Here is a 27,738-nt window from a genome sequence, read left to right as displayed (position 1 = left end):
GTCTTGTTGTGTACCTGTGTATTGTCTTGAGTATTAGTGCCAGGAAGCTAGCTGTTAGGTAATTTGGACAGGGTAAAATCCCCAAATCCTCACTAAATTTAATAGGTACGATGCCCGGCGGGTGTGGAGAGGCGACTCTTTGTACATCTTGCCGCATGTATGCGTTCCTTGATCATCAGATCGAGGGCGAATACTGCTGTGCAAAATGTAAGCACATTGTTTCCCTGGAAGCCCAGGTTCTGAATCTGGGGAAGCAACTGTCAGCACTGAGAAGTCCCTCCATACTAAAGGAGAGCCAGGAACGTACACGGCAGGTGCCGGCAGGGGCCAGCACAGAGGCGGGTGGAGACAAAGAGGTGCTGGCACTAGCAAAGAGTAGATGGGTGACAGTCAGGAGGGGTAGAGGGGGAAATGCCAGGGAGGCCGATCCAGGACTGGAGCATCCCAATAAGTACGCTACTTTGAGTGACATTGGTGAAACCAGTCAGGGACCAGCACTGCTGGAGATGAGGGACTCTCCTAGCTGCCGGGGGAAGAACTCCTCCAGTGAGAGTGGGGGGGCAGCAAAGGGAAAGGAAAGACAGATTCTGGTGGTAGGGGACTCAATTCTTAGAAGGACAGAAAGGGCAATCTGTAACCAAGACCTGAAGCGCCGAACAGTATGTTGTCTACCGGGCGCTCGGGTTCGGCACATCACGGATCTTGTGGACAGATTACTGGGAGGGGCTGGGGAAGACCCGGCTGTCATGGTGCACGTTGGCACCAATGACAAAGTCAGAGGCAGATGGAGTGTCCTAAAGAACGATTTTAGGGACTTAGGAGCTAAATTGAGGAAAAGGACCTCCAAGGTAGTATTCTCAGGAATACTACCGGTACATCGAGCCACACCAGAAAGGAAGAGGGAGATTAGGGAAGTAAACAAGTGGCTGAAGAGCTGGTGTAGTAAGGAGGGGTTTGGGTTCCTGGAGGACTGGGCCGACTTCTCAGTTGGTAACCGGTACTATAGAAGGGACGGACTGCACCTAAATGAGGAGGGTGCAGATCTGCTGGGAAGGAAGATGGCCAAAAAGTTAGAGGGGTTTTTAAACTAGGCGATGGGGGGGAGGGTCCAGAGGCAGAGATAGCCAGCGCGGAAGATATTCCAGAGGGTAGTATTGGGGGCATTAGTGGTAGGTTAACCAAAGCACAAAAACACAAGGTGAGTATAGTAGCAAGTCCTAGTTGCAATCTCGAAACACCCAATACGAGGACAATATGCGACCGGTCTAAACTATGTGGCATGTTCACCAATGCCAGGAGCATGGCGGACAAGATGGGTGAACTAGAGATACTGTTGTACGAGGAGGATTTGGATTTTGTGGGAATTTCAGAGACCTGGTTCAACAGCTCTCATGATTGGCTGGCAAACATTCAAGGGTATACCCTATACCGCAAGGATAGAGAGGGTAAAAAAGGGGGAGGGGTATGCCTATATATCAAGAATAATGTACAAGTGAATGTGAGAGATGACATCACTGAGGGAGCTAGAGAGGAGGTGGAATCCTTATGGGTAGAGCTCCAAAGGGATAAAGCTAAGGGGAAAATAATACTGGGAGTATGCTATAGGCCCCCAAACCTGAGGGAGGAAGTGGAGACGGATCTCCTATCACAAATTGGATTAGCAGCAAGAATGGGAAGTGTTATCATAATGGGGGATTTTAATTATCCAGACATAGACTGGGCGGAGGGAACCGCACATTCATTTAAGGCTCGCCAGTTCCTTAATGTCTTGCAGGACAATTTTATGGGTCAGATGGTAGACGCACCAACTAGAAATAAAACATTACTGGATCTACTGATTACCAACAATACAGACCTGATCACGGATGTGGAAATGCGGGGCAATTTAGGTAACAGTGATCACAGGTCAATTAGTTTCAGTATAAATCACACAAATAGGAAACATAAAGGGAATACAAAGACACTGAATTTCAAAAGAGCCAACTTCCCTAAACTACAAACCTTGCTAAAAGGCATAAACTGGGATAAAATATTAGAAACAAAGAATACGGAGGAGAGATGGGTTTGCTTTAAGAGCATATTAAATAAGGGCATTAGCCAATGTATCCCATTGGGTAATAAATTTAAAAGAGCGAACAAAAGTCCTGGATAGCTTAACTCCAATGTAAAAATGCATATAAAAGCAAAGGAGAAGGCCTTCAAAAAATACAAGGTTGAGGGATCATCCTCAGCATTCAGACTTTATAAAGAATGCAACAGGATATGTAAAGGTGCAATTAGGACAGCTAAGATAGAACATGAAAGACACATAGCGGAGGAGAGCAAAAAAAATCCCAAGAAATTCTTTAAGTATGTAAACAGTAAAAAAGGGAGGACAGACCATATTGGCCCCATAAAGAATGAGGAAGGACATCTGGTTACAAAGGATGGGGAGATGGCGAAGGTATTGAATTTATTCTTCTCCTCAGTCTTCACGAGTGAATCGGGGGGCTTCAGTAACCAAAACTGCAGTGTTTATCCTCATGACACAACACAGGAAGCACCTCCATGGTTAACAGAGGACGGAATTAAAATTAGACTTGAGAAACTTAACATTAATAAATCACCGGGACCAGATGGCTTGCATCCGAGGGTACTTAGGGAACTCAGTCAAGTGATTGCCAGACCGTTGTTCCTAATTTTTACAGATAGTCGACTGACTGGAATGGTACCAGCTGATTCGAGAAAAGCCAATGTAGCACCTATATTTAAAAAGGGCCCAAAATACATCCCTGGGAATTACAGACCAGTTAGCCTAACATCGATAGTATGTAAACTCTTGGAGGGGATGATAAGGGACTATATACAGGATTTTAGTAATACGAACAATATCATTAGCAGTAATCAGCATGGATTCATGAAGAATCGTTCTTGCCAAACCAATCTATTAACCTTCTATGAGGAGGTGAGTTGCCATCTAGATAAAGGAAGGCCTGTAGACGTGGTGTATCTGGATTTTGCAAAAGCATTTGACACCGTTCCCCATAAACGTTTACTGTACAAGATAAGGTCCATTGGCATGGACCATAGGGTGAGTACATGGATTGAAAACTGGCTACAAGGGCGAGTTCAGAGGGTGGTGATAAATGGGGAGTACTCAGAATGGTCAGGGGTGGGTAGTGGGGTGCCCCAGGGTTCTGTGCTGGGACCAATCCTATTTAATTTGTTCATAAACGATCTGGAGGATGGGATAAACAGTTCAATCTCTGTATTTGCAGACGATACTAAGCTAAGCAGGGCAATAACTTCTCCGCAGGATGTGGAAACCTTGCAAAAAGACCTGAACAAATTAATGGGGTGGGCGACTACATGGCAAATGAGGTTCAATGTAGAAAAATGTAAAATAATGCATTTGGGTGGCAAAAATATGAATGCAATCTATACACTGGGGGGAGAACCTCTGGGGGAATCTAGGATGGAAAAGGACCTGGGGGTCCTAGTGGATGATAGGCTCAGCAATGGCAGGCAATGCCAAGCTGCTGCTAACAAAGCAAACAGAATATTGGCATGCATTAAAAGGGGGATCAACTCCAGAGATAAAACGATAATTCTCCCGCTCTACAAGACTCTGGTCCGGCCGCACCTAGAGTATGCGGTCCAGTTCTGGGCACCAGTCCTCAGGAAGGATGTACTGGAAATGGAGCGAGTACAAAGAAGGGCAACAAAGCTAATAAAGGGTCTGGAGGATCTTAGTTATGAGGAAAGGTTGCGAGCACTGAACTTATTCTCTCTGGAGAAGAGACGCTTGAGAGGGGATATGATTTCAATTTACAAATACCGGACTGGTGACCCCTCAATAGGGATAAAACTTTTTCGCAGAAGAGAGTTTACCAAGACTCGTGGCCACTCATTAAAATTAGAAGAAAAGAGGTTTAATCTTAAACTACGTAGAGGGTTCTTTACTGTAAGAGCGGCAAGGATGTGGAATTCCCTTCCACAGGCGGTGGTCTCAGCGGGGAGCATTGATAGCTTCAAGAAACTATTAGATGAGCACCTGAATGACCACAACATACAGGGATATACAATGCAATACTGACACATAATCACACACATAGGTTGGACTTGATGGACTTGTGTCTTTTTTCAACCTCACCTACTATGTAACTATGAATTTCCCTGAATTTTTTTTGTTTGGTGCATGCTGTGAATCAGACTAAAGCCTGGTACACACGATGTGAACATCCGACGAATAATCGTCCCATGTGTTTTTCTTTTTTTTTTTTTTTTTTTGTTTTGTTTTGTTTTTTTTGTTTTTTTGCATGATAGTCTCATATCGAAAATGAAGAGGTTACCAAAGTGCGAAAAATCTCGTACGACAGAATAAAAATTCGGAAGTGATGTGTTGTAGTGTATTTATCTTGTTTTTTTCTAATGACAACTGTGCTGCTTAAATGAAAATAGTACGATCTGTTGTCATACAAGAAAACTGTTGGTGTTTGTCCCTTTGGATAATTTTGCATGAACTGTCACTTTCTCTTGAAAGTTGTGTACTAACAATCAGATTTCTTTGAAAGCGGTATTTTTCATCAGATTTTTTTTTGTTTTTTTTTTGATCATGTGTACTAGGCTGTTCTCACACTGATCTGCTTTTGTTCAGTTCTTCAGTTTAAAAAAAAAAAAAAAAAGAAACGAAAAATGTATCCCTTTTTTAAATCCTGTGTAGCTCTAAGTTGCGCTTTAAAAAAATCCTGCTTGCTACAAAAAACGCACCTCCACATAAATGAAAACCCGCATCAAAAACACAATGCACCTATGGACTGGTCTTTATGACATTAGGGAGGGGGTGGGAGTTAAAATGCAACGTAAATGCATCAAAAACGCACCATGTGTTGTGGTAAATTGACGTGACGACAACGCATATGCATTTTTTTTTATTTTTTTTTTTTTCATACGGCTTGGCTGCCTTGCAGTGTGAAAGTGCCCTTACTGAAGCTAGGCCACTAGCATTTTAGGAAGGCTCCATATTTTCAAGATGTGTGGTTACCCCTCTTCTATAGAAAATCCTTTCTCTCGAGGGGCAAGTGCACGGCACAGAGCCTCCCAGTGATCTTAAAATAAGTCAAACAACTCTGTTGTTACTGCTTTAAAAAAAAAATATATATATATATATATATATATATATAATGTAGTGTGTGTGTATAGTTTGCTATCATACAGAACTCATTTGACCTCCTCCTAACTTGCATTTCACCAGCTTCAAGGGTGTTCTTCATTCTCATAGACTTGCATAGGAGTGCAAAACCCATTTGATATAAATTAAAGCCCCTTGGCACAGGCCCTTATGTAGGCTGCAGCTGTGGACTTCTCCTTTTGAAATTGCTGGTTCCCAGCTGTCATTTTTTTACCTTAAAGAAGAACTATGGGCAAAACTTTTTCATTTTGGATAGAGTAAGGGAGGGTTATAACCCCTGTCTGATATTGATATATATATATATATATATATATATATATATATATATATATATATATATATATATATATATATATTTTTTTTTTTTGTTCTCTGCCATCTCTGTCCCATTGCAGAGATTTCACCTCACTTCCTGTCCCATAGCCAAACAGGAAGTGAAAGGAGATCTATGCAAATTAAAGGAATTTCTTGGGGACCCCCCAGCTCACCAGAACTAGTTGAGTTAAATCTTAATATAGCACGGTCTTACCCCGAAGGGTCCCAACGCGCATAACTAGTGTCCCCATTGCAAGATTTCCCATTCTTTTCGGGGAACAACCCAAAATTTGGGGTTTTCTTTTTACTTTTACTTTCAATGAAAATGGTAAACAAGATTAACGGGGGCCACAGACAGCAATAAAAATTGACAGGGGCTCTAATCCCTCTGCACTCCATCCAAAACTAAAGAAAAGTTTTGCCTTTGGTTATACTTTTAATGCTCCTTTCTAACTAGCCCACTCCAAAGTTGCTAAATTTTCAGTGCAACTTTATAGTCCAACTTTCATATGACTTTGATGAGACTTTTACACTCTTTGGCATTGTAGTTGTGTTAAGGTCAGATCAAAGTAGTGCAGGAACCTTTTCTGAAGTTGCAGCGGCTTCAGGAGTGTCAATTAGAACAGTTCTCATAGAGATACATGGCATTTCACATATCCTGTAAATTGAGGTCTCACAAAACGGATCCAAAGTCACACAAGTGTGAAGGGAGCCAATGCTGGGACACTGGCCTTGAACAAGTATAGAGATGAGGAATTCTGACACCATACGCATGTTTCTGCGTGATTCCAAAATCTAGAAACCATGAACAACCAGGTCACTAGAAGTTTGGGAAGGTTGCTATGATGGGAGCATTTATATTTTCTCATGACATTTATACTTTTTAAAGGGGTTGTAAAGGTATTTTTTTTATTTTTTAAAAATAACAAACATGTTATACTTACCTTCACTGTGCAGCTCGTTCTGCACAGAGTGGCCCCGAACCTGGTCTTCTGGGGTCCTTCGGCGGCTGTCTCAGCTCCTCCCCGCAATAATTAACCACCTTAATGCTCCCTCGCATGGTGGTTAGTTATTGCGGGCGCGCTCCCCTGATACAGCCGCTATAGCCGCTCGCTGTATCACTCGGCCCCGCCCCCCAGAGCGCCGCGTCATTGGATGTGATTGACTGCAGCGCGAGCCAATGGCTGCGCTGCTTCCAATCCATCCACTTTAGCCAATCAGCGGAATTGAGGACGTGAACGAGCAGCCGAATTTCGAGGGGTCAGGTAAGTAAAACGGGGGGGCTGGAGACGGCGGTATGGTTAGTAGTTTTTTCACCTTAATGCATAGAATGCATTAAGGTGAAAAAATTTTTACCTTTACAACCCCTTTAAATCAGAACTCAATCCAAAGAAGGGCCCATTAAAAAGTTGAAATAAAAAGCAACTCATGCTACCATCCTTGCTTTCAATCCATAGCTGTCCTTTACAGTACTACTTTTCCACCAATAGATGTCCTCAGTCTTCTGGGTTGAATGACGCCTATTCGTCATTTAACCCACTTTCTTTAGGTGCAGGGTATTGTGCATTGCACCCCATGCTGCTTTTTTCCTCTCCCTCTCTGAGCTCTGCTGTACGTGGACTGCAATGAATGCAGAAATGTATTAATTTGTGTCTTTTTACATATGTGTAGAGTTCACTTTTAAGCACACTGGCATTAACAAAAAGAAAATGTTTTTCACCGCAATCTATTCATCATATTTCTAGCTTAGATCATGAAATGGTTTTTGTTTTGTTTTGTTTTTCTAATCTCTTTTGTTTTTCATTTGAATAAAGTTATTTCTTTCATTTTTCCCAGTTATTGTTTTTTTCCCATAGAAAACCACATTGAAAATAGTGCCCTGCAGCTCATGAACTAAATTCGTGTGGGGGGAAGATTGGTGTTTAGCGAGCCAAACCTTGTCCCTCATACCTTGTCCCTTATACCTTGTCCCTTATACCTTGTCCCTTATACCTTGTCCCTTATACCTTGTCCCTTATACCTTGTCCCTTATACCTTGTCCCCTTATACCTTGTCCCCTTATACCTTGTCCCTTATACCTTGTCCCTTATACCTTGTCCCTTATACCTTGTCCCTTATACCTTGTCCCCTTATACTTTCGCTACCAAGGCTTTGCAAAGATTTTTCAAACATTGGGAGAAAAAAAAATTCAGGTCACTCGTGATGACATTTATGATTACTAGAATAAAACTGATACAGATACTAACATTTGGCCTCAAGACAACCAGCAAAGTGCAATCTTCACAAAAGGCAGATGTCAGAATGGAGCTGAATTGCCTGTTTCCTGCCTGAAAATTATTATTATTATACGGGATTTATATAGCGCCAACAGTTTGCACCGCGCTTTTACAACATGAGGGCAGACAGTACACTTAAAATCAATACAGGAGGAATCGGAGGGCCCCGCTCGTTAGAGCTTACAATCTAGAAATGACCCTTTCCCTGACTATTTTGGTATGTTATGATAATTTGAGGATTGTATACATCCTCTCTAGTTATTTAAAGTGACATTAAACTTAGTTTTCCAAAATTACACACCCACTTTTTTTTTTTTTTTTTTTAATATCCTTTCAGACCAAATGAGTGACAAGGGGATTTAGGAGGGACAACTGGGAAGTATATTTTGATAATGTGAAACCTCAAAGCCCTTTCGCTTTATGCCTATTACCTGTTCTGCTACATGTATCACTGACTTGCGCAATCATTCCATCTAATTGCTTTGCATGCCAGTCTTCCATTCCCTAAACAATTACATTGGTTAATTAGTGTGACCTGTCCCTGTGCAGCACCGCTCCTGACACTGCGGCATAAACACCTTTGCCGATGGAGCTAATTAACCCAAAGGAGTAATTCACTTTACACTTGGCGCTCTCAGAGACCAAACCGGTTGTGTGCTGTGCCCAGAGACTTTCCACCAGGGAGAAGGCGAAATTATCACTGAAATAAGTTTCTCTTTCACCTTTCTGAAAGCCAATTTTTGGGTGCTAAAAGGGGGAGGGGGTGGCTTGTTAATCACTTAAGCCACGCAAGGATTTACCCACTTCCTGACCAGGCCATTTTTTATTTTTTTTTATTTTTTTATTTTTTTTTACGATATGGCACTGTGTCGCTTTTAATTGACATTTGCGCGGTCGTACCCAAACAACTACGTCCTTTTTTTTCCCCTTAAATAGAGCTTTCTTTTGGTGGTATTTGATCACCTCTGCGTTTTATTTTTATTTTTGTTTGTTTTTGGGGGGTTTTTTTGCGCTGTAAACAAGAAAGCGGAAATTTTGCAAAAACAAACAAAAACATTTTTTACTTTCTGCTATATAACATTTCCAAAAAACTAAAATAACAAATGTATTCATCAGTTGGCGGCAATCAGTGATATTATTTTATTTATTTTTTGGGGGGGACCAGTGACATCATTACAGTAATCGGTGCTAAAAATATGCACTGTTATTGTACTAATGAAACTGGCAGGGAAGGAGTTAACATCAGGGGCGATCAAGGGGTTAAATGCGTTTCCTCACTGTGTGTTCTAACTGTATTGAGGGCTGTGTGACTGGGGAAACACAGAGATCCATCTTCCTGCATAGCAGAAAGACCGGATCTGTGTGATCTCCCTTGTCAGAACAGAGATCTGCCTTGTTTACATAGGCAGATCCCCGTTCCGTTACTGCGGAACACGATCGTGGGTGGCCGGCAGACCCGCTGATTTGGCTCCCCTGCTGGCCAATGGGAGCGTGCGCGCCCACAAAAGCGAGTTCCCGTGCCGACATACAGCTACAGCAATTCGCGGGAATGAGCCACCTTTCCGCATTATAATGATGGCGGCTGGTCGGGAAGCGCTTAAGTAAAGATTTGATCCATGTTTAGTCGGTTTAAGCTCTGGATTCTCTGTGGGCCTTGCCTCCTATGGAGTCATAAGATACTGTAAAGGAAGACCTGCTCTGATCATTATCTATGTCGCATGTTGCCCTATTATTATTTCAGAAAACGGAACCTTTCTGAGTGATTTGAAGCATTCCTGTACCTCTGTCCTTTTATTTGAAGACTTTTCTTTTTAGTGGGTTTCCACTCCTCCTGATGTAGACTTAAAGTAGAAATCCACCCTAACACTAAAATCTCTAAGAGCCCTTTCACACTGTGGCGGGGGGCGGCGTCGGCGGTAAAACGCCGCTATTATTAGCGGCGTTTTACCGTCGGTATGCAGCCGCTAGCGGGGGCGGTTTTACCCCCCCGCTAGTGGCCGAGAAAGGGTTAAATACCACCGCAAAGCGCCTCTGCAGAGAGGCGCTTTGCCGGCGGTATAGCCGCGCCGTCCCATTGATTTCAATGAGCAGGAGCGGTATACACACCGCTCCTTCACCGCTCCGAAGATGCTGCTAGCAGGACTTTTTTTACCGTCCTGCCAGCGCATCGCTCCAGTGTGAAAGCCCTCGGGGCTTTCACACTGGAATGCAAGCAGCGGCACTTTCGGGTCGGTTTGCAGGCGCTATTATTAGCGCAATAGCGCCTGCAAACCCCCCCAGTGTGAAAGGGCTCTAAATCTACAGGCATCCATGATCTAAGACTAACCTATACCCATGCTGAGCTGTCAGCGGGGCCTTCTCTGTGGAGGTGGGTGCAGAGGAGGAGGCCGACAATAGGAGCCCCATAGTGTAACTCTATGGGGGTTTTTATGAAAGGCAAATCCACTTTGCACTACAAGTGCAAAGTGAACTTGAAGTTGCACTGAAAGTGCACTTGGAAGTGCAGTCGCTGTAAATCTGAGGGGTAGATCTGAAATGAGGAGAAGCTCTGCTGATTTTATTATCCAATCAGGTGCAAGCTAAAATGCTGTTTTTTATTTTCCTTGCATGTCCCCCTCGGATCTACCGCGACTGCACTTCCAAGTGCACTTGTAGTGCACTGCAAAGTGGATTTGCCTTTAGTAAATAACCCCCTATTTGTGACGTCACTTCCCATTAATTTCCCAGCTGTCTTCTCTGCAGAGCTTCCGCTGCTGGAGACTGGACCGGCATAAAAAAAAGGTATGTATAGCGGTTTCTTCTTTTTAGAGCTAGATAGGTTCGTGTTCGATCGTGGATGTCTAGATTTTGAGATTTTAGTATTAGGGTGAACTTCCACTTTAAAGTGTTTGTATACCCTCACCTTGCAAAAACCACCTTTTCCGTTTAAAATAGAAATGGAAGGCAAAATATTTTGTGTATGGATGTAAAAAGAAAAATATTATAAATACATTTTCCCCTTTTTAGTAGTGATCACATACCCTCTGTTCTCAGCTGCATAGAAAGTTGGGGAGGCGAGGCAGCAACACACTGATCTTCCCAGTGAGGGGGGAGGGGGTGTCAGGACAAGTCTGATCATTTAAAGGACAGCAGGCCGAGTTCTCGGCACATCTAGAGAACTGACCATGCTGTGCTCCCATGTTTAGTGTGGTCAGTTTTTGGTGGCAAGCAGAGGGACTGGCAGGATAACGAGGGCTTTCATTTAAGGAAAGCAATACAAAGATAACTGGAGACTTTTTCATACAAGTACATGATACCACAGGAGCATAAAAGGAATTTGAAATGCTGGGTTTGCATAATCTTTTAATAAGTTGATTATTTTATTGGGTCATTTTTCATTCAAACCTCTAAGCTCTCTTTGAACAGGAACTTCAGTGTCTTTTTGTTTTTTGTTTTTTTAACAAATATTGTAGCTGCTGACTTTTAAAAATCAAGTATTTGCCCATGCCTGGGGTCCAGCACTGTCTTTCCTGCAGCCGGTTCTTCTTACCACTGCAGGTTCCGGCGCCGCCATCTTGGATACTGGAGCCTTCTGTGACTTCCCGAGGGACCACAGTCAGCTCTCCACTGCCCATGTGCAAGCTTTGTGAAGCTTTACAGCCTCCTGGGATATATGATGTGTCCCAGAAGGTGGGAGGAGAAGGATTGTCGTCCTCACCTAGGCAAGGATTGTGGAAGTGACAGCGGGTACTTATAAAAATAGATACTCGCCGCCCCCCCTAATAAAAAACGAACTTGGTACAGACTGAGGGTAGGGAGCGAAGCAGCGGCACTTCACTCGCATCACTTATAGAGTGAAGTTCCACTTTAAGGCTTGGGTGTGCTTGTAGATGGCTGAATATATTGGGACTTCTAATTCCTCTCTGAATCCAGCTAAGACATCAATCTCCCAACACCATCCAGGTTCCATATATGATGACCACAGTATTTAAATTTAATATCAAATCGTGTTTGACCAAGGTAAAATGGATCCAAAAATAAAGGCAGTCATTAGAAAATTCATTTTGAATTGCACGAGAAAAGGGAACGGTAAACTTTAGCCTGTGTTTTTGTTTTTGTTTTTTTAATGGCACACATGTATAGCGCCTGGTCTTGGCGGACTAATGTGCGGGGAACCTCCAATCAGCAGCTCCGCCTGAGCGTTCATTAGATGTCAGTGCTTTGCCTGGGCAGAAGTCATGTGACTGTGAATCAGAAGAATTCCTTATGTCAAGGGATTTATAGGTCCATTTCGTTGTGGTTTTGTTTTGTTTTTTGTGGTTTTGTTTTTTGTTTTTTTTTTGTTTGTTTTCCTCTACAGTATTGGTTTGAATTTTGAAATGAATGCTGTCTTTATTTTTAGGTTTAGAACCATTTTGAGAAATTGCAATGCATTTCCTCTACAACAGTAGGGGCCATTCAGTAACTTTTTATGCATTAGAATAGTCTTTGGAAATGAATGCTGAGGGTTTAAAGATGCTCAAGTCTACCTACCTATCCTTAGCTTTCTGATAAAGAAGCACAATTCTAAACTGTAGATTCCCAAATGTCCGCAAGGATCTACCTGGGACACGCTACTGGCTGCATTGTAAAGCTTTCAGGAAGATGTGCCTTCAGAAGACATTTAAATTCCTAAGAAGAACTTCACATAGAAATGCTGAGAGCAAGCTCATCCGCCCACGCTTCTCACAGCGCTCATACCAGTCTAACCAGTGCTGCAAGGTGCCAAACTGGGATCCATTTTGAAGAAAGCATTCTTTTAGTGAAACTTCTGTCCCCTCCCATCACAGGGCTCGTTGTTTTTGACTTGTTTTATTTCTGGACTGTCCTGCACGTATTTGCAGGGGGTGCATTCCCTCCACCTTGTTTGGACACTATTGTAAAAAGCTGAGAACAGTATGATCTGATCTTTCAGAGTTTATTGGTTACAGTCTGTGCAGGCAAGTATAGTGCGAATCAGTGAGCAATACAGTAAAACCTTGGTTTGAGAGTAACTTGGCTTGAGAACGTTTTGAAAGACAAGCAAAATCTTTAAATAAACTTTGACTTGATATACAAGCGATGTCTTGTTATAAGAGTAGTGTCATGTCACAACTGAGTATAAAAGATAAGAGAGGCGCCTCTAAGTGTAGCAATATGGTTACATTTAATGACAGTACAACATTTATCAACTCACATGGTTGATTAAAAGATGCACATCTAAGTATGCAGGCATCCGGGGTAAGAATGTTCACATAGACCGTCCTCCTCACTGCCATCGACGTCATTCCTTCCACACTGCGTTCCACGCTTTCAGACCGCTCTACTGCAGGGTAGTCTTCCCAGTCACGATTGCAGACTGACAGCGGTGAGAGCCGGCGGTGCGGAGGACGGTCTATGTGGACAGCTTTACCCCGGATGCCTGCATACTTAGATGTGCCTCTTTTAATCATCAACCATGCGAGTTGCTAAATATTGTACCTTCATTAAAATGTAACCATATTGCTACTCTTAGAGGCTCCTCTCTTCTCTTTTATTCCCTGGAGCTCCTGCTGGATTTTGCTTCAAATCCCCTTGTGGAAGCTTCCATTTGTGGATGGACATTTTATGGTTACACAACCTGGTCACATTGCTATAATCTTTTTATATGAACTATATAATCACGAAAAATTATTGCGCTATCTTGAAAAAAGGACAAAGCAGCTACATACGAATGTGACAAAAATTCATAAAGGGGAAGTGAGTAGAAATGTAGCGCTAGTGAAAACAGTGCAAAAAACTGTGTAAAAATGTGAAAAACATATGTATAAAAAAATGCAATAAACAAGTAAATCCCAATAAAATATATAATGAGTGATAAATCTCAAGTAAATCAGTCCCAAAGGGTGGTGAATAAACCACAGGTGAAGAATAGTTCATATAGGGGCCAGGAGCACATCAGACTTAGAATTTCTTCATATAAGGAGTCAGGAACACCAGGTATAATGACAGCAGATATCACAGAAGAAAGTAAATGGGTAGTCTTACCGAAACAGTTTTCGGTAAGAGTACCCATTTACTTCTGTGATATCTGTTGTCAACATTATACCTGGTGTTCCTGACTCCTTTATATGGACTATAAACTGAAGGACCTATGAATAAATGGTTGTGGAACGAATCATCGGAGTTTCCATTATTTCTTATGGGGAAATTCGCTTTGATATACAAGTGCTTCCAGAACAAATTATGCTCACAATCCAAGGTTTTACTGTAGTTAGATGGAGTCCACTATACATGGATGCAGTGATACAAAGGATTATATGCAAGACTGAGCTTTGAAAGGATGTTTAAAGGTTGGGTGGGGGGCAGAGATTTAGGAGTCTAAGACCTACCCCCCCCCATATCCATCCCCACTAGTTTTCTGTAAGTGCACTTGAAATATTTATAAATAAACTGAGTACAGCCAAGCACTTTTGTTTTGCATGGAGTAAATTTGTATGTACACCTATAGCATAAATGCCTTCCTTTATTAATGAAGTGTCGGTGACATGTTGCCTCTTGTGTCACAGTCCCATTTATTATTAAATACCTGGTGATCCTGCCAGTTCCCGTCTCTTCCGTTAACATTCTGTGCATGCCAAGCATGGAAGCAAATTGTGCTGCTTTGGCCAGTTTGGATTCCTGATCTGAGTTACTTCTGTAATCGGCTTTTCTGCTGCCATGCCCCTGGCCCAGCCATGCTCTGATTGATTACCAGTGACCTCTAGCAGGGAAATTTACGGTCTAAATTCCAGCTGTGCATTGCCCAGGTGGGCAGCAAAGAAGAAACAGACATGTGGGTCTGAATGGGCGATCTTGCTGATGACCACTAATCTGCTAGAAACCCATGCCCTATTGTAATCACTCAGCTGTGTCTGACGTTGTTTGGCTACCTTTCTGCTTACAATGGAGACAGACCCACACACACTTGACCGGGGGTGGGAAAGGAGTATATAAACGTTTATACGTACATCAATCAGCCATAACTTTGACTATGGGCAGGTTAAAGAGGAGTTCCAGCCACATGTGAAAGAAAGCTGTAGCTGGTGACTTTTAATAAAAGCAGCCACTCACCTGTCCCACGGTCCAGCGGTGTACTCACCCCTTCGGTCCCCGGTGCTGGCATCTTCACTATGGGCACCCGGCTGTGACGGCTTGCAGCTTCACAGCTGGGTGCCCACTACACATGCGCGAGTCACAGTGTGCATCATGAATGGTGGATGCAGTCTTCTGGGACCTGTCAGTGTCCCAGAAGACTCAAGGGGGGGAGTGAGGGAGAAGAACTTCCTTTTTGGAAGTGGGAAGCAGATACCTGTCTCAAAATCAGGTACCTGCTATCCTCCCGCTCCTCAAAAGTGGCAATTGTGCAAGAGGAGCGGGGGACAAATAAAGCGGAACTTCCCCTTTTGGGTGGAGCTACGTTTTAGGTGATTATCTTGTTATAATGGCATCTGAAAGCTGGTAGGATATGTTGGGGTTAGACAAGTAAACATGTTGTCCCAGAAGTTGATGTGTTGAAAGCGGAAAGAATGGGCATCAGTTTGTTGTGTATGGGGCTGTGTAACTGCATGCTGACCCACAGCCAAAGGCACCTACAATGGACATGTGAGCATCAAAGCTGGACCACGGAGCAATGGAAGAAGGTGGCCTGGTCTGTTGAATCACGTTTTTCTTTTACATCATGTGGATGGCCGAGTACGTGTGTGTGTGTGTGTGTGTGTGTGTGTGTGTGTGTGTGTATCTTTTATACCAAGAATTCTAAACCAACAGGAAGCACACTGACAGATCGAATTATAGCAGTTCACAAAGACAATTTAGATAAATTGTGTACAGAAATATAAATTTTACATTGCTGCACTTCTTCTGAAAATCCTAAACAAATGTTTGTGTCTTAATATAGGGGAAAAAAATAATAAATGCAGATAATAGTCCCAAATAAGTCCAAATCAGTAAAGGGTGTGATGAAAAAAATTCCTTTCTTGTCCGAATGATTTCAACACCAAAGTGTACCACCACCTTAAGTTTAGAGGACTCTTATCGGAACAAATGGACCCTTTGTGTAATGCCCTGTACACACGACCATTTTTGTCGTCAGAATAAACTCCGAAGGTTTCTCTGACGGAATTCCATTCAAGCGGTCTTGCATACACACGGTCAAACCAAAGTCCGACCGTCCAGAACGCGGTGACGTACAACACATACGACGGGACTAGAAAAAGGAAGTTCAGTAGCCAATAGCTTCTGTCTCGTACGTGCTTCAGAGCATGCGTCGTTTTTGGTCCGTCGGAACAGCATACAGACGATCGGGTTTCCCGATAGGAATTGGGTCCGTCGGAAATATAACATGTTCTATTTCTAGGTCCATCAGAATTTTCGACAAAAGAAGTCCGATGAGGCATACACACGATCGGAATATAAAGTTTCCATCTGACTTTTTCTGTTGGACATTCCGCTCGTGTGTACGTGGCTTAAAGAGTCACATGAGCTTGTAGGCCAATACATCATCTGTAGAGAACCTGATGTCACCTCCAAATAATTCTGCTAGATTCTTTTATTCAAATTCTTCAGGATGTACATGGCTGGACCCCTCATTGCAAGTTTTGTGGGAGCAGAAACAGCACTGGACTGTCTGTGCAGGGTCTATTAGTTCCGGTAAGAGTGCTCTAAAGTTAAAAGAGAAGTGTGGGTTTTGGGGGATTTTTTGGGCTGTTCATACTTGCCTAGGTGGATGCAGCATCAGACCGATGTTGCATCTGTCCCCCGCCCACCTCTTCACTGAGAGACCAATGGCTCGGTTCTCTCACCTCCCCAAGAGGAGAACTGCTGCCATCAGTCAGCATCTCTCCTGCTCTGCTCCTCCACGCTCATTGGAGCGCTAAGCTGTGAAGGGGTCAGGAACAGCCGTCTCAGTGACTCGCTGTGACTGCCATCAGTCCAGGCAGCTGGCGGATCCAGACTTCTGAAGTCGGGATGACGCGGTGCCTGGTCTGAACCTGGTGACTTCAGCGGAGAGCAAACTTCGGACCATTCTCTGCTGAAAACGGGTCACAGGAGTGCAAAACGAATTGCACTCCTGTGATCCATAATAGAAGCCCAGCCAAATGAGCTCAGGCTGGACTTCTACTTTTAAGGTGGTGGTACACTTCGGTGTTTAAAAGCATCCGGGCAGAAAGGACTTTTTTTTTTTTATCACACCCTTTACTTATTTGGATTTATTTTGGACTATCTGCATTTCTTCTTCCTTTTTTTTTTTTTTTTTTTTTTTTCATATATTTAGACACAAGATTTGTTCTCTTGATTCTCACTTGTCACAATAAGCGCAGCAATGTAAATTTATATATGTGTGTCTCATTTTCAATATTTTTATTGAATGTTTTCACAAAGGGTGAAGAATATTTGAGAAGTAATACAAACGCTGTGGATTTTCCACTATGCGGAATGGGTATAAAGAACCTCATAAATACCGTGCAAAAAAAACTCAAGGTGTGTACCAATATTTTGTTGCAGTTCTAATTGTCTGCGTCATCCATGAAGATAGCCCTGCTTACATATCCAAAAGCACCTTTCTGTACACTGGATGTATATTCCCAACTTCCCGTAGTCTGAGGGCTGTAGCCCATCATAAAACTCTGTACTAATATAATAGGAATATGCACTTTTATCTCAATGGTAACACGTTAACTCGGTTATTTTCGAGATGCGCCTTACGTACTCGGGAGTGCAAACCTCAAAAGAAGGGCGCACAAATTTCTGTATCAATGAAGGCGTTCTCCGTGAGTTTGTCATAAACCTAAGAGAGAGAAAAAAAGGGGGGGGGGGGAGAAGAGGTGTCAATAATGGGTAAAAGAGAGGGGGGAAGGGCCTACACCTCCCAGAGAGCATTCTAATCGGGCATAGTCCAGGGATTGTTCTTCACATATCTAGTCCACGGATCCCAAACCCCTTCGTTTTGTCATTTAACATCACTGATAGAGGCTCAATTATCATGATCATGTGTGTCTCTTACCTGGGGAAGAAATGGCACCAGGTTGCAGTATGGGAAGAAGGCAATCTGGCGCACGCAGGGTGATGCTTTGGGCAATGTTTTACTGGGAAACCTTGAGTCCTGCCATTAATGTGGAAGTTAGTTGGCATGTTCTACCTACCTAAACATTGTTGCTGACCAAATACACCCCTTCATGGCAATGGCCAAAGGAGTGCACTTATTTTTGCTCTCCTGTGACCCATATTCAGAGGTCACAGAGCCGCTCCAGTCTCTGGATGTATCCTGAAAATACTGGAATAAAGTCTAGATCCACCCAGATGCCCGACCGTCAGCTGGCTTAGCCTCCCGACGCACAGCTTGCTCCTCCCGTTCCTTCCACAGCCCGGCGCTCTAGTGAGCCGTGAGCACCGAGGTGGGGGAATTCCTAATGGGCTGTTCCTAATTTCTGTTGCAGTTCAAGTTGTTTTGCATTCTGCTTGGTATATATTTTAGGCTGTACAACAAGGATGCTTAAAAAAAATGCGGTGGATTGTGGTTGTTTTTTCATTTATTTTTTACACATACATCATTGTCGCAGGCACCCTGTTTACCCCCCCCCCCCCCCACCCAATTACTCCTTTGCTCCCCAGCACAGACCCCCACCATATATACATTGCCCAGTTACCGCAATCCTGTACCCCAACACACAGACCACATAACCTCCATGCCAGGAAGCCGACCCCCCTGCCGAGGGTTCATCTTGTCTCCGGCCAAGCACTGGGCAGTCTGCCTCCCTGATACCAAATACTTTAAATTTGGGCTCCTCTGTCTTGAACACCTGCTGTTATTTTCTGCACAATGGTTCTTGCATTTTTCTTGGCATAGGTGGGATTCTTGGTTTTGGTTCTACAATATAGATCGGTCTGTTTAGTCCCATTCCTAGAAGATATGGTATGGCCCCCTCAGAGCCTACATAGAAGCATATCAGTTTATGCCCTTTGCACAACCAAACATTTCCTCTCAAAGATCATATTTAAATCCCAATCCGCATCATCGCCAGTATGTTTGTGGTCTATACCAACCCCTGTGCCAGCCTGCTCTGTACAAATACATCCCACCCTTCTTTAAGTGTTTTTGCTGGCAATGCATAGTGGCAGATGTTTGGATGCCTTCCTATCCATTTACTAAAGTTATCAGCATAAGGATTAAAAATGGTTAATGTTCAACTTAGTTCCACTTTTAAATGGGAGTAGAGTTCTGATCAGATGTTAGAAACACTACTGGTGTTTCTACTTTGTTCCTTAATTAACATCCAGTTTGGTTAGAGCTGATCTTTCATGTTTGCAAAGGTTTTTGTAAGTACCATTGATTAACATTGTTGTACTAGATTTTAAAGGAAGCCTGTTGGTGTTAGAAGAGCTGCCATTGCTGACTTTGCTTTGGAAAGGGCAGGCTCTTGGGCTGCTATCCTGATCCTGGCTTTAAAGTGTTGGCTCACCTTTACAGAAAAAATGTATGGGTGAACCAACAACAGACACCCTTCACACGCCCCAATACCTGTTCTACTTACCTCCGGGTTGCTGAGTGGTCAGCACCCCCACAGCCACTCCAGCAGTCCAGGGACTCGAGATGCCCGCACTTTCAGTGAAAGTGTAGGAAAGGGGATCTTTTGAGAGATCTAATGCAAAGCAACCAAAGGCTTAATTTAAAAAAAACAAAAAGAAAATTAGGAGGCTGACCGCTTTTAATGGTCCAGGCACAACCTCCCAAAGATGAACTGCTAAGCCTGCCCCCCTTTAAATGAATGGGATAACGTGCAGTGCTACCGGGGCATCCTGGGGTATACACGTCACATATCCCAGGAGGCATCGGGGGGGCTGCACATCATTCACCTAGGCAGGGGGAGAGGATGGGGGACCGGGCCAAGAGCTCTACATTAAAAAAGACAGATTTCTGTAGCAGAGTAGGGGAGGGATGGAGAGAAGGAAACTTAATTTTAACAGTTAAGAGCCACTTAAGTTTTAATGCAAAATGCTTCACATTTGGTTGCAGTTAAAGAATGTCAAAGCTCTAGGTGTATTCGCAAAGTATTAACTTGCAGTCTGTTTACTCTTTTCCAGGAGTTCTATGAACATACAAAAGCGCTCTGGCAAGATGAAGGTGTGAAGGCCTGCTACGAGAGATCGAACGAGTACCAGCTCATTGACTGCGCACAGTAGTAAGTGTCCCTCCTCTTTACATTATGCTTGATTAGGCTATGAGCTGTCTTTTCTTTTGTCCACATCTCTTGCTATACAGTGATGAGTATACGGGAAGGCGTTTTGTGGTCACTGCAGAAAAGACCTTTAAAGCAGTTCCACCCTGAAACCTATTTTCACATTTTCAGTCTTTTATTAATCATAAAAAAAAATTTGGAGTGAATTATTTTTTTAAACTTTCCAGAAGTGCCCTGTTGCTAGGTGGTTGCTCCTAATCTGCCAATTCCGGCTCCGCAGGCGCTCCGCATCACTTCCTCCCTCGTCTTTGTTCCTGGGAAATCATCATTTTCCAGGAGTCAGTGGACAGGACTGTGAAATAATTACGTTATTTCCCGACAGGAAATGATGCGCTTTAAGGTGGATCTATCTATGTTGCCATAACAACGGAGCGGGACCTTCCTCCGTCGCCGCCCGTTGTTAGGACAACTTGCTAAACAATCGACGCTACAGCTACCGAAGAATCGCGCATGTGCAAGATCGAGAGGTGCATGCTGGTTACCCAGCATGCACCTCTCGATCGGTTATCCAGGAAGAGGTTGCAATTGGGCTTCATATGCCCACACTCATCATGGCGATGGCAAGAAGAGGATCAGCTAAATCGTGAGATTAAAAAAAATTATGTGATTTGCTATCCACTGGCATATACACATATAGTTTGTGTGTTATTAATGCAGTGTGCCTGGGGGAAAAAAAAAAAAAATTTGTTGGCGAATTCTGCTTTAAGTTCATTGCCTTAGTATGTACCTTAAGCTCTCTGAGCTCATACAGGGACACCGCATGTGAAGGATGCTACTCTAAAATGTTGTCCTATCAGTGTGGACTGGCCTTTTAAAAATTAAAAGTGGAAAAATTATTAATTGATGTGTCTTGTGACACATAACTCCCTATGTATATAGAATATATACGGTAATACCCTCAAATTATTTTTCATGGAGACCTTATCTCCAAAAAAAAGTTCTCCCAGTTTTTAATCTCCGGAGTCTTTCCTCCACCTCAGCAGCTCACCAAGTCCTGATGAAGGGAGGCACTTTGAAGCTCCTGAAACGCATTGGTTGTAATTTGAATTCTATTTAAACTATGTCCTATTCCACACATAGTAATGTCATCCACACATAGTAATGTCAGTGTTCTACTCCTTTACTATACCAGACCCCTTGTAGGATGAAGTTTATTACTCCTTGGGAAGATGGAAATCAGAGCTATGAGACCATTAAGCAGTCCCTTCCATAATCTAGGATCGGTCAACGAGTAACTTCGTCCGAATGTAATGTAAAAATGAATGGGGCCGGGCACACATGACGTCGCTGATGTAAAACCAGCTTTAATGTATTTAATGGAGGATTTGCAACATAGTCCTGCTCCAACACATTTCAGCCCACAAGGGACTTGAAACATTTGGACGAAGTTCCATGATTATTTTACAGGTTTATTTTTTAATGGGAAGGGTGAGAAACCTTGTCGGGTTTTGGTTTTCTCTTTCCTGCTGAGAATGTCTTCTCACTCTGTTCTGATGGTCACACAAGTGAGAGGCAAAATAGTGAGGTTCCAATTCTTCTTGGTTCTACTGCACCCCAATAATGCTTTTGCAGGGTTTGGGCTGTGCACCCCACCACTCTCGCATCCTGACGGGTTCAACTAGTTTTTTTCTGGGTTGGACATGAGATGAACGTTGCTATAGTTTAGAGATATGCAATCAGCTATTGCAGAACTACAAGTCCCATGAGGCATAGCAAGACTCTGACAGCCACAAGGATGACACCCAGAGGTAGAGGCATGATGGGACTTGTAGTTTTGCAACAGCTGCAGGTCCACTAATTGCATATCCCTGCAGTATAGTTGAATGATTTTGGCCCAGTTGGATGGCAATCTCTTGTCTGTTTTCACCAGCAGTCTGGTTAAAAATGTCAAGAGAAATAGCGTTTATGGTGTTTTTTTACAGTCATGGAAAGACTGCCAGTGGCTGATTATGTAGTATTTGTAACGTGTCTTTTTTATTTTTTCCTTTAAATAATGCTAGTTCCAGCTGACCAAAATCATTTTCATGTAAATCTACTCCCTACTCTTCCTGTGGTAGTTTTAGAAGTAGAAGCCCTTGATGGGGAAAATAGGTGGATGTTTTTTTGCAGGTGGGACAGATCGCATTCACAGACTGTGTGTGTGTGTCTCCTTCTCTTTTTTTTTTACCTTTTTTTTTTTTTCTTCCTGAGGACTTTCCGAAAGCTCCTTAAAGTGTTTCTTTTAAATCTAGGCTGTGTGCATTGCAAGTAAGCCTAACAAGTGGCTCTTTCAGTCTATGGCAGCATAAATGAAGCAGGGGGCCGTGGTAGGAGGTAGCATAAGTTAAATGGGACAATAGTGTGTATTGTTTCCTGGGTGCTGGTGTCCCGGCAGTCGCTGCCGCACAGCCTCCGCATGAATAACTGACATATTCCCGGAGTCCCACTTGTGACGGCAGCCATAGCTTGTCCTTCTCCTATCAAAACCATTCCGCCCCGTTGCTGTACAATTAGAGCTTATTGGAGTTCAAGTTTATGTTTAGTTGATATCGGTGGTTAAAAAAAATAAAACTGCATGTATAGGTGGTTTGGTGACCTAAAGAAGTACTTTCCTATGCATTGTTTGTACCTATACCGATCAGATGTGATTTCAAGAAAACAATCTTTTGTGTGATAGACTGTTATGGGGTCCATTTTTTTTAGGAGGGTGGTGCTGACGGGTCCACACACAACTTGAGTTTTCAAATGATTCGACCGGAATCTGCTGAAATGTTAGCTGTGTATGGCTGCCTCCCTAAGGTAAAGGAGCCAGAAGACTCGCATTTTAAGAAAGAGGTTCGCTATCTGACCTGCCATTTTTCTCTTGACAAATAATTCCGGGTGTCTGGTGTATATCCTTTCCAGTTTCTGTAATTTGGATAAAATGTGTTTCAGTTCTGCGACCCCCAAACGCAAAGCTTCCACATCTGGCGTTTCTGGGCCTGCAGCACCTAAGTGCTGTTTTAAAAAGTCTAGTGCATTGTTGGTCTTCTCTGGTTCTTCATACAGCTCTACCAATATTTTAGTAAGAGTGTCGAGTACTCCTGCCTTCTCCAAGTATCTTCTAAATTGTTCCCTTTTAGAATCACCAGCCTTGTAGCTCGCCATCCTCCTTCCTGGCTTCCTCACCTGCTTCTAGTTTGTTACCCAACAATCTCCCCAGTAACGTTCAGCGTTCTGCAGTATCTGCACATTTCTTTTGTGTGTGTGTGTGTGTGTGTGTGTGTGTGTGTGTGTGTGTATATGTATGTATGTATGTATGTGTATATATATATTTTTTTCCTTTAGACCAGTAGTCTTCAAATTGTGGCTCTCTGCTTGCCTTTATCTGGCCCTCAGATACCAACAGTGAGGCATTATTCCTCCCACTGACACCAATGATGGGGCACCATTCCTTTCACTAATAACAATGATGGGGAGTTATTCCTCCCATTGACATCAGGGATGAGGCACTATGCCTTCCACAGACACCAACGATGGGGCACCATGGTACCAGGGTGGATTTGGTTTAAATCAACTCGATTTTAAATCATCATTTTTAAAGAGCAACTGCCATCTCTGTCCTGCAGAGGCTCCTCCTCTGACCCGCTGGGGACTCACTGACAGTCCCATTCACTTTAATGGGACGGCTGGTGATGCGGCAGTGACACAACAAGGTGAGGGATGTGGCGGCAGCAGGTGAGTGGATGCCCGCTAACGGGCACTGCCATGATGGATCTGAAATGACAGGTGCTCTTTAAATGTAAAGATTCATTCTGGCTGGTAAAATCTTTAATAGTTGCAAACAAAATGAAGGTTTCCTATTTAGAATAATAAGCTGTCAGGTTAGTAAAACGGCGATATCAGAACCGATTTTAGGTTAATCACACATAGTTGTAGAAGTGCTCAAATTATTTTATTTAATTAAAACTGTAATATTGCCAGTGCGTGTTATGTCAACTTGCAGAGCTTTGATTCATTGAATGAGTTTACCAAAAATGTAAATATTACAGAATACAGGCAGTCCCCGGGTTACAAACAAGATGGGGTCTGTAGGTTTGTTCTTAAGTTGAATTTTTTTATGCAAGTTGGAACAGGTAAATTTTTTTAAGTGTAACGCCAGCCAAAAATCTTTCTTTTACATTTTTTTTTTTTTTGGATAGCATAGGGAAGGGTTATCACCCCTGTAACATTTGTTTTGCTGTCTGTACCCCTGTTCAGAAGATTTCACATCACTTTCTGTCCCTGTGACAATTGGATTTTGAAAATTTTGGGTTGTTGTGAAAACAAGGATTGGTGTTTAACCACTTCCCGCCCGGCCTATAACAGATTGATGGCCAGGAAGTGGTTCTGCTATCCTGACTGGGCGTCATGATGTCCAGCAGGATAACATGCCGCCACACGCTCGCTGCGCCACTCTGACACGCCGCATCTCCGATCGTGATAAGAAGCCTCTGACAGAGGCTTAATACCACGTGATCAGCTGTGACCACAGCTGATCATCGCGTGAACCAGGAAGTGCTGGTAAACGGCATTCCTTGGTTCGTGCTACCAAGGACAGCCGATCGGCGGCTCTCCCTGATGGGGGGGGGGGGGGTCTGTGCTGATTATCAGCACAGCCCCCATCAAATGTACCAATAAGCTGCCAATTGGTGCCCAGTTAGTGCACCATCATAACCCCCTGCCAGTGCCAATCAGTGTCAATCAGTGACCAGCATTAACACCTGTCAGTACCTGCCCAATCAGTGCCCTCTTTTAGTGTCCATCAGTGCCGACTCATCAGTGCCCGACGCCTGTCAGTGAAGGAGAAAACTAAAGTTTATAACAGAAACCAAGAAAAATGTTTTTTTTGTTTTTTTTTTTTTTTTCAAAAATGTCTGTCTTTTTTAGTTTAGCAAAAAATAATCCTCGCTGCTGCTGCTGCTGTCCTGAGAGCAGTGTTGTCATCCCTGGCTGCCTGTAGACTGCTGGACTATAAAACCCCTGCCCCTCTCCTTTTCTTCCTAACAAAGAGGAAGGGCTCTTTCTGTAGTCCTAATGGGCTAATAGCACTTTTGGATTGCAGTGTTGGGTTTTCAGTGCAGTAGAAAGTTCACTGAATTTCCAGAACACCAATACATTCGTTTTTTTTTTTTTTTACATACAGCATTTTTAAAAAGCCAAAACATAGAAAAATAGGCATGTATTGCAGAGATGTACTGCATATTTTATTTCAAATTCCCTTTGCATGTACTTTAAAGCTATAAACATATATATAGGTTGGGTCATATACGAGTACATACAAGCACCTGATTGGCTCTGGCCTTGATCATTGTGCCATGAACACTGCTCATTGCAGAAAAATGAGGCAAAAAGGGCAATTGTTAATTTCCAGTCATGTTGCTTGTGTATATCCAGATCTCCAGCCACCCCCTGTGTTCTGAGAGTGGGGGGGCGTCCATGTGACTTGTAATAGATGTAATGATGGTTTATTTTTGTTGTATTCAGTTAGTGGTAATGGCTGTTATGAAGTTGCAATCTCCTGTAGAAAACCATGTCTGGTGCCTCTACCTGATTATTGGATGTGTGTTTGTGGGCAGAGCAGGCTTGTGCTCTGCTGGCTTCCGGTATCTGCAGTTGTAATTCAGGTGGAATTTGTACTGACCTGCCCTGTGTGATGTCATGAGAGCTGATCACCTATTGGCTCCTGTCATCCAGACGTTGCTGCATTTTTCATAACCGATCCCCTGCAGCATGAGAGTTTTATGAAGGGCCAGATGGAATCCTGTGTATATAGGATTTCCCTGACACCTAAAAGGTTTACCCCCCCCCATTACTCATTTCCAAGATTATTGCTCAAATCTACATTTACATAGTCTGACATGAACAGTGTGGCTGGGTTATTAGGAAGGCAATGTCCATAGCATCCAGATTCTAGCTGTTGGCTTATAGGGAAGGTGAAAGCGGCTCTTTATACAAAAACTCTGTCCCTTTTTAATGTAGATCTAATGATCTGTTCAAAGGCATATTCCAGCTTTTCTGAAAAAAATGCACGCACATTGCTAGGAATAAAAAAAAAAAAGTGCATTTAGGCCTGAAGAGCGTTGCAACCACAATGAGTTTCCTGCACGCTCTTCCTTCAGCCACAAAACTGTATAGAGGTGAAGAACTACCACTTTCTACAAGGCTGGAGGAAGTAATCAATGGACTACAAGTGTGGGGACATCATCGGACTTGTGCAACGTTGAGATGAGTCCATTGGGAGCACTTGTTTCAGCGGCTCCGACCCCGACCGGAGTGGTCATTTTTTATTTATTTATTTATTTTTTGTTCAGCCCGCTGGGTTGAATGAAAAAAAAAACTAGCAGTGTGTACCAGGCTTTACACTCTCTAGGAGGGGTTGGAGTTAGGCTTGGCCATACATGGTTCGAATTTCTGAACCGGCCGAGATTTGAACGGTTAATGGGCAGGTTGAATGTACCAAGTAGATCGATCAATTTTGGGTATAAACAGCCTGCCGGATTTACTTGCGATTATCACTAGCGGCTGCTATAGCTGCTAGCAATAATCAGTGTTTTCTCCTGGCGAGGACAGCTGCCCCCTCCCCCACTGGGAGAAGACAGTTGCTGATTCTCCTGTCAGCAGTGACTGTGTTGATGGGGGAATGGTGCAAATTTCTTTCCTGCTACCCGTGGTTGCAGGAAAGAAATTTGCACCGTGTATGGCCAGCCTTAGGCTATGCACAGATTTTCGTTCAAATGTTGAAAGAAAAATCATCAGAACGTTCTGTCTCGCCATCATTGGATCTAATAATTTCACTCAAAAGCCCTTAAAATTTCCTCCAAACCTGCTAGTTAAATGACATACCTGATGTATTGAGCATTTTTTATTTACAATATGTACTTTTTTTTTTTTTTTTTTGTACTGTATTTTTTCTGATCGACAACCGCATTCACAGTCTGAATTTTTCGTCCCTCTTCCTTTTGATTTTTGATCACGCTGGACGAAAAGGAAAGTTGATTTGGCCCCATTAACCATTAGAAAACCAAATGCATGCTTAATGAAAATTTTTGAAAAAATATTATAAAGCTGGTGTATGGTGCATTTTAACCACTTGGCACCCAAGCCAATTCTAGCATTCCTCTTACTGCTTTTTTTTTTTTTTTTTTTTCATTTATTTTTTATTTTTACACTTTTTCCCTTTTTAATTCTTATTTTTTGTTCACCCCTTCCCTTTTACAAGGAATGTCAACATCCCTTGTAATAGGACATGACAGGTCCTCTTTATGGAGAGATCTAGGGTCTAGAAGTCCCCAGATCTCTCCTCTATGCTGGAAAGCCTAAAAAAAAAAAAATACGATCTCATGCAGAGTTTTTACATCTGCCGACGCCTGAAGTGACATCATGGTGTCGCTTCTGGCCACTGAGGTTCATGGAGATGGCAAGAGACCATCTGGTCCATGGCCAGCGTAATGGTAAACTGCCGGCGGATTCATTCATTCATTTGACTCCCCGATCGCACGTGTCCGAACCCAACTGTAAACAACCGCTTTGATAGCTTTTACATTGCAAGGAATCGCCTGCTGAAAAAAGATATCTGGATAATTCCTGCAGCTACACCCATCATTCAGTTATCTCCACTTCAAGTCCCCGATGTCATATGACTTCAACCCGGGGGATGCGGTGAAAGTGATCAGTCCCTTTTTTATTATACTTGTAATCCTGAAGGTCAGATGCATCCCATTGA

At 43.0% G+C, this 27,738-nt stretch overlaps 1 protein-coding gene across 2 annotated transcripts in view; it reads left to right on the top strand.

The window, feature by feature from the left end:
- The window catches only part of GNAS (GNAS complex locus), a 268,558-nt gene that overhangs the window by 210,966 nt on the left and 29,854 nt on the right, over nucleotides 1-27,738 (top strand). For both annotated transcript variants that reach the window (XM_073607565.1, XM_073607566.1), the window contains exon 5: nucleotides 19,861-19,958. In XM_073607565.1, coding sequence (XP_073463666.1) covers nucleotides 19,861-19,958 — 98 coding nt within the window. The remainder of the gene's footprint in view (nucleotides 1-19,860; nucleotides 19,959-27,738) is intronic.

This window comes from Aquarana catesbeiana, linkage group LG12 (genome assembly GCF_042186555.1).
Source record: "Aquarana catesbeiana isolate 2022-GZ linkage group LG12, ASM4218655v1, whole genome shotgun sequence".
Taxonomy (NCBI): Eukaryota; Metazoa; Chordata; class Amphibia; order Anura; family Ranidae; genus Aquarana; species Aquarana catesbeiana.
This window is presented reverse-complemented; position numbering and strand designations above follow the sequence as displayed.